The sequence below is a fragment of the Gossypium hirsutum genome, chromosome A05, assembly GCF_007990345.1.
Source record: "Gossypium hirsutum isolate 1008001.06 chromosome A05, Gossypium_hirsutum_v2.1, whole genome shotgun sequence".
Lineage (NCBI taxonomy): Eukaryota > Viridiplantae > Streptophyta > Magnoliopsida > Malvales > Malvaceae > Gossypium > Gossypium hirsutum.
In genome coordinates, this window is record NC_053428.1 from 17,741,677 (window position 1) to 17,753,882 (window position 12,206).

General features: G+C 34.6%; 1 protein-coding gene across 1 annotated transcript; it reads right to left on the reverse strand.

Moving 5' to 3' along the window:
• Positions 1-3,365: 3,365 nt before the first annotated feature.
• LOC121229428 (uncharacterized) lies at positions 3,366-5,496 on the reverse strand. Its single transcript, XM_041113735.1, has 2 exons — positions 5,168-5,496; positions 3,366-4,056 (listed from the first exon to the last, which is right to left on the reverse strand). Exons 1-2 carry the CDS (start codon positions 5,410-5,412, stop codon positions 3,849-3,851), a joined length of 453 nt encoding a protein of 150 aa, XP_040969669.1. The 5' UTR covers positions 5,413-5,496; the 3' UTR covers positions 3,366-3,848.
• Between the last annotated feature and the right edge of the window lie 6,710 nt (positions 5,497-12,206).

Here is a 12,206-nt window from a genome sequence, read left to right on the forward strand (position 1 = left end):
CACAAGGATCGACGAGTACTTCCGAAGAAATGGATTCATCAAAAGCCCGCACGAGCACACCCTGTACACAAAGAAGAATGGATATGGAGATATCATGATCGTATGCCTATATGTGGATGACATGATCTTCACCGGAAACAATCCAGGTATGTCTGATGATTTCAAGAAAGCTATGACTAAAGAATTTGAAATGACAGATATCGGTGAGATGTCATACTTTCTTGGAGTCGAGGTGAAACAAATGCAAGATGGAATTTTTGTCTCTCAAAAGAAGTATGCGGAGCAGATTTTGAACAAGTTCAAAATGAAGGATTGCAAGCCAGTAGTCACGCCAGCTGATCCAGGGATGAAGCTAAGTGTTGATTCGACAAGGGAGTCGATAAATCCGACGTTGTTTAAAAGTCTCGTTGGAAGTTTAAGGTATTTGACAATCACACGACCAGATATTACATATGCAGTAGGATTGGTGAGCAGATTCATGGAGAAGCCGAAGCGAGACCACTTAATTGCCGCAAAAAGAATTTTGAGATATATCAAAGGTACGATGAACCATGGTTTATTCTATACCCACTCACAAGATTCAAAATTAGTTGGCTACTCAGATAGCGATTATGGGGGAGACTTGGATGATCGGAAAAGCACTTCCGGATATGCATTCCACATCAGTTCCGCAGTTTTTTCATGGTCGTCAAAGAAGCAACAAACAATTGCTCTCTCAACATGTGAAGCAGAGTATATGGCCGCAGCAACTTGTACATGCCAAGCAATGTGGTTGAAGAATATTTTGGGAGAAATAGGTGTTTCAAATGAAGGTCCAATTACCATCTACGTTGACAACAAATCCGCTATATCACTTGCCAGGAATCCGGTGTCGCACAGCCGAAGCAAGCACATCGATACGAAGTATCATTTTATCCGAGAGCAAGTGAAAAACAAAAACGTGGAGTTGGTCCATTGCAGGACAGAAGATCAACTGGCAGATATTTTCACAAAGCCGTTGAAAGTGGAGACATTCAACAAATTCAAAGAGAAGCTCGGTATGAAAGTTGGGTTTGAGGGGGAGTGTTAGAAATCAAACCCACTCCAAGCATAATCTAGAAGCATGAGACGTGGAGCAATTTTGTGCCATGCAAAGTGCTGAAATTTTAGCCATACAAAGTGCTCCATTATTGAGATGTTTTGTGGCTGGAAATTAAGTGGATTAATAGCCACATTTGTTGTCATTTTATCAGCCTATAAATAGAGGCTTGAACTTGTGTTGTAATAAAGAAAAATGAGAAGAAAAAAGAAATAAGAGAAGCAACGTGAGTGAGAGTGAGAAGGTTAGCAAACCTTGAGTGAGTTAAAATCTAGCAGCAGCTAGACTATCTAGTCATTGAGAAAATATTTGTAATCTTCGTATTGTAATATATTGAGTGTGTAATAAAAAGTAAATTTTCGGCCCATCACGTTTCCAACAAGATGATTCTTCTATTCCTTCTTATCAGACGCATGGCGTCCAAGCAGATGAAGTACAGTTCATCTTCTCCGTTAAGAAATTGACTGTTGCTATCAGTGGAACATGAAGATGCCAGTAAATAGAACCCAAAAACCATCCCAAGATCCAATTAAGAAGGATACCCAAGCTCAGACCCTCAGGATGCGTGGCTTCCCATCACGGAGTCAAGAAATGGTAGCCTTCACACTCTATGCCCTGGAATTGGAATTCGAGCCTTTGTACTTCCGGTGGCCGTCACCATTCCTGGCTAGCACGGTTTCAGTTCTTATATGTGAAGCACTGCATAACAACATGAACACTTTGTCCTCATGCTCCAACTTTGCACGCATATACATAACGTTTTCTATTTTACTAAAATAGTAAAAATGATTAAGCTGCTGTTCATATAGCTACGAGTTTGGGGGCTTCCAGCAGCAGTATATTATGAAATTGCTAGCTTGGAAAAAATGTTGGTAAATGATGTTTAATTTGGTTTTTAAACAGGCGACGATGCCCTCCCTCCAGAGTAAAGAAACCATCTATGATACCATGCGGAGAGGGTTGAAAGTTGCATATTTGATCATTGACTTCATTGTACTGTCCTCATTAGAACTGAAGTATTTTCAAGCCTCACTAGACTGAAACTTCTCGAGTAATTAGGAGTTTCATTTCAGATTTCAGTTTGCTAATTTGGTTGAAGCTCTTATTTATTTGATGAAGATTATATGTGAATGTACATGTTTTTCATTAGGTTTTGAATATGTTATCAAGTGAATGAGTAAAGTCAAAATTTAGTGCAGCTTCTAAGTCTTTTAGTGGCATGCTCATATGACTATTGTTAGTAGCAAGTTTAGTTATTTCATTTTAGTCAGTAGTGGTGAATATGTGAAAAATGACTTAATGGATTTAACTCTTTAAATACGTCCATTTATTTATCAAATACCTGCGTGTATTTCCATTCCAGTTTTTGCTCTCTTTTATGGTATAGAGAGCTAGGTTTTTCGATTGTTCATCATTCTTTTAACTATCAACTTTATTTCATTAGAGAAGTTTGAAAGTATAAAAGGGAGGTTTTGTGATTACTTGAATGGAATTCTCAAATGCAGGTGGTATGAAGAAACTTGTAAGTGGAGGACGTGTTTATCCGTTTTCAGTTAGGTAATGGAATTAATAGTGGTAAATGTGTTTATTTGTTTCATTTTGTGAACATGATGTATTTCATGGAAAGATATGTGACAAGTGATTAGTGTGGATTTAACTCTTTAAATAGAGAAAGTAAATCAATGTACCTATCTATTTTCACAACTTTATTTATCAAATACATTTGCTTATTTTCATTCCAATTTTTACCCTATTTTGTTTTTTGCTTATTCATATTTCCTGGCTTTCCCAAAATCCAATATCCTCATAAATGCAAATATATAATTTTCAGATAAATAAGTAGTTAATACAGAAGAAGAAGAAAAAAAGCTAGGTTGTTTCTTTTCATGCAATAATTATCGGAAAAAAAAACATTATTTGTTATAAATAGTAATTAGACCTAAAATAAAAAATAATTAATATAAATTTAAACTTGAAAATAAAAGGTTGAGTAAAAACTCTTATAAAAAATAAAATTTCTTCAAAATAAACTATAATTTTTCCTTCTTTTTGCAAAAACTATTTCATGAGAATAACTAAATATTATCAATTGAATTAGTTTATTACAAACTCATATACTAAAACATTGTAAAAAATAATACTCCGATAAATTTGATATTTGACCAAATTTAATCAACTCAAGCAACAAGAATTTAGATGTAAAACTACTTTGTTTACCGTTGTACAAATTTAAAGGGTCAAGAAGTTTAAACGGATCCATCGTAGTAAAAACCAAATAAACGAAGTATTTAACTCTTCAACCAAAGTATACTATTGATCTATTGCAAATTACATGCAAAAATGTTCCAATCACTCACAGCATCCACTCCTATCCTCTTATGCCTTTTAGACTACGGCCAAGTCTAAACACATTACAAAATAAAGTAAATATTGTTTAACTACATTCCCACCGGGATTAGCATCTAAAATTTAGTTTCTCGCAACCATGAATACAAGGAAAAGATAAGTAGTGAGAACCGTACCGTACCTTAAAGTTAACTGCTACAAGTTCAATTAGAAAATCCCAACTTTCCACCTCAACTCATTAGACTCCCCAATGGTTCACCAACTTTTGAGGTGCTCATATCGAAATGATTGTCCTTCGTCAGCTTGCCTCAGGCCAAGTTACATACTTTTAACCACAGCCGGCTTGCCTCAGGCCAAAAGCAATGATCAATAGATCTTAAATTTACACAAGTCTGTTTTAAACAAATTCAAGCTTCAAGTAGTTCTACATTGATAAAGGAAGAAGCATCCTTCTCTTCTTTTTCCTAGCCAATCTAACTTGTTTTGTGATTTTCATGCAGAGAAGCAATAGCATTGTGATGCATACTAGGATAAAGGCAAGTTGCATATGCCTAAAATATAACGAAACAGCTGAAAAAACCAGGAATGCCAAAATAACCAGTTCCCATATAACAAAGACCACAACATCGACCCTGTAACCACAAAACAAGAAAGCACAATGATTAGAATTGGTCTAATCCAGAGACATAGAAGAACAAACGGGACAAAGGTAAAATGAATGGATAAAAAAAAAACTACACAGGCAAGTACTCTCTATGTCACATTCTGTGATAAAAGGTCAGAATCTCCTGCCTCATACAACTGATTTAATCAAATCATAACCCTACAAAAACTTGTTGGAACTAGGACACATGCATAAGTAACACAACAATCAAATGCACACATGTTGCAAAGCACATGTTCAATGCCAACAGTTTAGTATTTTCAACTTCTGGCGTCAAGACTTCTCAATAATGAGGACCCCTAGCCTAATCCTCCATGATCTGAAACAATTCTTTAAGCAACCAAGTACCAACAGATTGGAAAGCAATCTACTCTTGTAGATGCTTCATAATATCTAGGGAGAAAGACTGGAGATATACATGATAAACAACCATAACAGCTGAATCAATGGCAAGATAAAAGCAAGCATTGTATGCTCTTACAATCATTCAGTTACTTCAGTCAATATAATATACAACCACACAAGTAGAAAAGCAAGGATTAGCAATATAATAACAAAATTAAAATTAAAGTTAAAACTGTTGTCACAGCTTTCATCAAAAGCCATACTCGTAACAACAGCTAACTCCCACGAAGCTACAAGAAACAACCACTGGAGGAATTTTCTAATTCTAAGCTTATCCCCAACGGCACACGCTTCTCTCAGCTAGCTTATTTCTATTTCTGATGAAAATTAAGATGAATCGACAATTTCAAACATTATTTTCCTATACTTTTTAACCACCTAAAATTTCAATGTATTCTCAAAAGATAATATAATTGCTCCAAAAAACTTTGCTTTTTTCCCCCAATTACTGTTTATCCTAATTATCCTATAAAGCAGCCTGTGTATGTGAATCGGTAAATCGAAGCTCGGTTTAAAAAAAATATATCATAAGCAGACCGTAAAGCACGAAGATCTTGTCAACGAATCAAAACTAGGGTAAAACAGTCATAATTTCAACATAATTCGAATGAGAAATTTTACGAAAAATTAAAATACCAAAAAAACAGAGAAGCAAATCATGGAATTAGGTTTACCTAGAAGAGGTAAGATTAGACGTGGAAGAGAAAAACGAAACGGAAGCCCAATCGTGCTTAGATCGAATCTGATACTCTCTCAACTGCTCTGCTAAATTGGATCGCGTTATCATCGTTTCCTTTCTTCTTTCCCTACCCTTCGGCCTTGTACTTTCTTGGTGCTTGGAGATTAAAAAATCGTTAAAATTTGAGAATTTGCAGAGCAAGATGCGAATTGGAGCTAGAAAAAGGGCAAGGGAGAGCATCAATGCTCAATCGATTCAATTAGGCCTCGGTTCGTTGCGTTGGCTATGCGTAGACCCTCTCTCTCCCCTTGATTTTCTTGCCCTCTTTTTTTTTTATTGGGTAAACTTCACCACAGGTCACCCAACTATGTTAATGTTCTTTTTTGGTCATTCAATTATGATTTTTTTAAATGATCATCCAACTAATTGAGATTGTTATTTTTGGTCCATTTCGGTTAATTGCACTAAGGGAGGGTGACGTGGTAGTTAAATATTTGAGATAATAATAAATTTAACCCTTAATTTTTACATATTATATCAATTTAATCATAATTTTAAAAAATTAACCTTTAAAATTTACAAATAATATCAATTTTTTCTTGATTTTGAGCTTTCAATCTGAGGACCACCCATCCGGCCTATTGCTTAATGGGCTTTATATATGGTATGGGTCAGCTACATTTTGATGCTATACTTCTATGTAAGTTGAGGGTTTAAGTTGGAAAATGTAATAATAAAGTGTTTTAAATTATAACTGTTCTTTTATTCTTCGTTTTAAATTATATTGGATTGGTTTAATGAATGTTAAAGTTGGATTCTCACCAATAATTTTATTTTATCTATCGAAATAAAAATAAAATATATGTTATGTTTTGGAGTATATATGCAGTAATTATAATATATATATTAATAATTAAGATTTAATGGATGAAACTCATATTGTCATGTGTCACAAATTTTTTACCGATTCAACGCCACTTTCAGGACCGATCTCTCAACCGATTTCTTGTCCAACCAATCTAATTCAAATAACACTATAACGTCAAACAGGGTAAAAAATTTCCGGAATGAATTAAAATGAGCCATGCAAGACTAATGCATGGGAGAATCCTTTAGAATACCTCTAAACCACTTGAGACTGATCAGCACCACCTTTGTAACGCCCCCACGCCCGAGACCGTCGCCGGAGTCGAGCACGAGGCATTACTAAACTTATTTGAGCACTTAAACAAATTCGGGCAAGCTGTCCAACTACGTCACAGTTACTTAAAAATTCATATCTCGAGTTCCGAAACTTGAAATCCAATTCCGTAAATTTTTCCTTAAATTAGACTCATATATCTATCTACTAATTTTTTTTCTAGAATTTTTGGTCGGGAAAATTAGTACAGTTTATTAGTTAAAGTCTCCCTTGTTTCAGGGTTCAACTACTCTAACCTCTGTGTATTACAAATCATATATCTCCCTGTACAGAGTTTCAATAACTATGCCGTTTGTTTCTCCTGAAACTAGACTCAATAAGGATTCTAATAATATAAAATACACCACCTAATTATTTTGGTACAATTTATGGTGAATTTATAAAGTCAGAACAGGGGATCCAGAAATCACTCTGGCCCTATTTCACAAAAATTCAAATATCTCATAAAATATAATTCATATACCTGTTTTGTTCAATCCATATGAAAATAGACTCATTAAGATTAAATTTCATAACTTACTCATCATTTAATTCCATTTCTACCATTTTTAGTGATTTTTCAAATTTACATCACTGTTGCTGTCAGATTCTGTTTTATGGCAGATTTCACTTTACTAAGGATTTTTATGGACTAAATAGAATTTTAAACATACATAACATCAAATATGACTTAGATTGGCCATTCCAATGGCTAATCATTTACAAACCCTTTTCTTTCCAAACCATATTCATATCATAAGATCATTTACACAAAGTGAGTATTTTGCCATACATGCCACATTCAAAACACACAAGCCATTTTACCAATTTAGGCCTTCGGATAGTGTGAACGAGTCTTCGACCTATCCCAATTCTCAAGCCGGCTTGTTAAAACTACAATGAACGAAAAGGAGGGAGTAAGCATAAATGCTTAGTAAGTTCATATGCAAATAACAAGTAACATAACCATACAATTATACCAAACAACCTTAGCATGGTATCACCAAAACATATATCACATTTTTAAACATCATTCATCATCTTACCACCTTATCGTTGTTGTATCTATTTTCAACCCGAGGGTTAAGTACATACCTGTCCAAAGTGTCCATTTCATAACACTTACCAAAACGTCACTTGCATCTTAAGTATTCTTCCATTTCACTAGAAATTTTACCTGTTGAACACATCGGAATATAATTCGGATACATGGATAATTTGCACATAAGTGCCACATTTGTAGCCAAGCTACCCTGTAACCCGCCCATAAGTGAACTCGGACTCAACTCAACGAGTTCGGATGCCTAGTTACATCTCACGAACTCGGACTCAACTCAACGAGTTCAGACATTCCACATCCATAAGTGAACTCGGACTCAACTCAACGAGTTCGGATGCTCAACCATCCTAGTGACATGTCACTTGTATCCTAATCTATTCCTAAGGTTCAAATGGGATTTTCCTCGAACACGTCTCCTTGCCATCTTCCGTAAAATACCGAAACCAATACTCGGTGGCACTTTATATTTAACAAATAATACACTTAATTTGCATTTTATTCGAAAATAACCACAAAGCATATATTTCATGATAAGAATCAGCATATCCTATATTTAACATCAATAACTTAAAAATAACAATTATGCTACATTATTTACACATGAAATTACCTCGGTACAAAATTTTTAACAATCGAGCCTATTCCTCGTAAACTTTGTTTTTCCCCCGATCACGACTTGAATCTCGTTTCTCTTGATCTATAATACCAAATTAATCTTATTTAACACATACATTCATTAAAACAGTCCTTAATAAGAACTTTGGAAAAATTACCATTTTACCCCTAAACTTTTGCATAATTACACTTTTGCCCCTAGGCTCGGGAATTAAACTTCATCCATTATTATTATGTTTTATGACATGCTGATCATTTTTCCCTTCTATGGCAACATCAAATTCTCACTCTAACATGTATTTATGACTACTAAATATTTTTTTTACCGATTAAGCCCTTTTACTGGTTTTCACTCAAAACCGAGTAGCACAAGTTGTCTAACAAAATTTAAAACCTCATATTCTGTCATAAAACACCAAAATACACAAATTTCACCTATGGGTATTTTTCCAAATATGAACCATAGGTTGAATTATTGTTAACATAAGCTAAATCGAGCTACCGGGATTTCAAAAACATAAAAATCATTAAAAACGGGGCTTGAAATCACTTACTATGAAGTTTGAAAGTTGAAGAAACCCCAACTATGGAGGAGAGCAAAAATCGGTAGAACAATATGGAGAAGATGATCATTTTGGGTTATTTTTCCTATTTTTATTTCATTTAATATCCAAATGACCAAAATGCCCTTACTACTAAACTTTGCAAAAATTCCTTCCATGTCCTAATTTTGTCCATGAACTTAAAATTGGTCAAATTACCATTTAAGACCTCCTAATTAATATTTCAAAGCAATTTCATACTAAAAACTTCTAGAATTCAAGTTTTGCAACTTATTCGATTTAGTCCCTAATCTCAACTTAAGCACTTTATGCATAGAATTTCATCACGAAATTTTCACACAATCATGCAATCATATCATAAACCTCAAAATAATTTTAAAATAATTATTTTTATCTTGGATTTGTGGTCATGAAACCACTATTCCGATTAGGCCTTAATTCGGGATATTACAACTCTCCCCCCCTTTAAGGATTTTTGTCCTTGAAAATCTTACCGGTAAATAGGTATGGGTATTGGTTTCTCATAGTTTCCTCAGGTTCCCATGTAGTCCCTTCTACCCCGTGCTTTTGCCACAATACTTTCACGAGAGCGACACTTTTATTTCTTAGTTACTTAACCTCTCGAGCTAAAATCTTAATCGGTTCTTCTTCGTAAGTCATATCCGGTTGTAGCTCAATTTCTATCGGTGAAATTATATGTGAAGGATCCGAACGATACCGATGTAACATAGATACGTGGAACATATCATGCATCTTTTGCAATTCAGGTGGTAATGCTAACCGATAAGCTACTGGTCCAACTTTTTCAATTATTTCATATAGTCCAATAAAACGCGGACTTAACTTGCCCTTCCGTCCAAATCTAAGAACTTTCTTCCATCGAGACACTTTCAAAAATACCTTATCACCAACTTGAAACTCGATTTCCCTTCGTTTCAAATCCGCATAAGATTTCTGTCTATCTGAAGCAGTTTTCAAACAATCTCGAATCACTTTCACCTTTTTTCGGTTTCTTTTATTAGATCAACTCCATAAATCTGATTTTCCCTGAGTTCAGTCCAATACAATGGCGTCCGACATTTACGACCATACAATGCTTCATAAGGTGTCATCTTCAAACTCGTCTGATAACTATTATTATAAGCAAATTCTACCAACGGTAAGTACCTTTCCCAACTACCTTGAAATTCCAATGCGCAACATCTGAGCATGTCTTCAAGAATCTGAATTACTCTCTCTGATTATCCATCAGTTTGTGGAAGAAAGGCAGTGCTGAAATTTAACTTTGTACCTAATGCCTCTTGCAACCTTTGCGAAAACCGTGAAGTAAATCTCTGATCTCTATCCGAAATGATTGACAATGGTATTCCATGAAGTCTAACAATCTCACTGATATACAATTCAGCCAACTTATTAAGAGAATAATCTGTACGTACCGGAATAAAATGAGCCTATTTAGTCAGTCTGTCAACTATTACCCAGATGGCATTTTTCTTCCCCGGAGTTAACGGCAACCCTGATAGAAAATCCAAAGTAATCCAATCCCATTTCCATTCAGGAACCATGATAGGCTGGAGTAATTCCGAAGGTACTTGGTGTTCAGCTTTCACTTGTTGACAAATTAAGCACTTTGATACAAACTCGGAAATATCTCTTTTCATCCCACTCCACCAGTACATTTTCTTCAAGTCATTATACATTTTCGTACTGCCCGGGTGAACTACCAAACAACCATTATGTGCTTCATGCAAAATATTTTGAATCAACTCATCATTTTTTGGTACACAAATCCGATTTTTAAACATCAAACAACCATCAGAACCGATTCTGAAATCTGATCCTGTATCAGCTTCACACTGTTTTCTCTTGGCTAGCAAATCTTTATCATTTTTCTGAGCTTCAGAAATCTCTTGTAAAAACATCGGTCTTGATCTTATCTCTGCTAGAATCGAACCATCACCTGATATCTTTAACTGAGTATTCATAGCTCTCAAAACAAATAACAACTTTCTGCTTAAAGCATCGGCAACCACATTCGCTTTTCCCGAATGGTAGTCAATAACAAGCTCGTAATCTTTCAACAACTCCAACCATCTTCGTTGTCTCAAATTCAAGTCTTTTTGTGACATCAAGTACTTAAGACTTTTGTGGTCAGTATATACCCGTCACTTTTCACCATACAAATAATGTCACCAAATCTTTAAAGCAAACAACACCGCGGCCAATTCCAAATCGTGAGTAGGATAATTCCTCTCATGAGGTTTTAACTGCCTCGAAGCATAAGCCACCACTTTTCCTTCTTGCATGAGTACACATCCCAAACCATTTAGAGAAGCATCACTATACACCACAAATTATTTACCTGATTCGGGTTGTACTAACACTGGTGTCTCTGTTAATAACTTTTTCAATTCTTCAAAACTCTGTTGACATTCTTTCGTCCATTCAAATTTAACATTCTTTCGGAGTAGTCTAGTCATAGGAGCAGCAATTATAGAAAATCCATTTACAAACCGCCGATAATACCCAGCTAACCCCAAGAAACTTCTAACTTCGGTTACATTTTTCGGTGGTTTCCAATCAACAATGGCTGAAATTTTACTAGGATCAACCCGTATACCATCACCTGAAACAATGTGACCCAAAAATCCAACTTCTCGAAGCCAAAATTCACTTTTACTGAACTTAGCATACAACTGCTTTGTAACATCCCCTAACCCCAAATCGTCGCCGGAACAGGGCTACGAGGCATTACCAGATATATCAAACAACTTATGGATATTTTACAATTATTATAACATTCATAGTATAATTGAAGAATTATGTCCCTATAATGGACTTTCGAAGCCCAACACAAGTATTAAAGTGGAATGGAACGGGACTTGTTCGAGTATTCAGAGATTTTTTTATTTTTTTTATTTTTACAAAAATTTCGACAGCATTTCTTCTTAATTTTTACATAAAACCCCCTGCAAATTCAAACCAAAACCAACTAATCCAAAACCAATGGCACAATCAAAAACAATTTAAAGCTAAATATATCTAAATCATAACCAATTCATTAACATAGTCATTTAATAACTAAACATTCATAATATTAATCCAAATTAACTAATAACTTCATTCATTTTTCATTCCAACTTATACCAAATTATATAATATAATATTTACCATTTTATCAAACGAATAACAAAATATGGTTTACCTTTCTTACAACTAACATTACAAGCATATCTATATAACTTATACAACACCTAGTACATGCCACTTTCAATTAAGAAAGAAAACATCACCCAAAATTTGCTGGAGTCGGGATCACTCGGATGCTGGACCAGGACACTAGACTTCTATTAACCTGCGCACGGAAATAACCGTACGCTGAGTATTTCATACTCAGTGGTATTACCATAATTCAAATTGCAATAGCAATTAAAAAAAAAAGAACTCAGCATCAAATAACAATTCTTTTTCTTTTTTTTTAAGTTATCATTAAATAACAATAAATAAACAATCTTTAGCTATTATTCAATTTTAGTTACAAATCACATTTACCATGTTTTAATCACCACAATCATTTTAAATCCATGCATTTCATTTCCAATCTAAATTTTCAGTC

Coding starts and splice junctions, on each gene's coding strand:
- LOC121229428 (XM_041113735.1), bottom strand. CDS start 5,412: ATGCTCTCCCTTGCCCTTTTTCTAGCTCCAATTCGCATCTTGCTCTGC. Junction 4,057..5,167: donor TCTAATCTTACCTCTTCTAG/GTAAACCTAATT, acceptor TTGTGGTTACAG/GGTCGATGTTGTGGTCTTTG.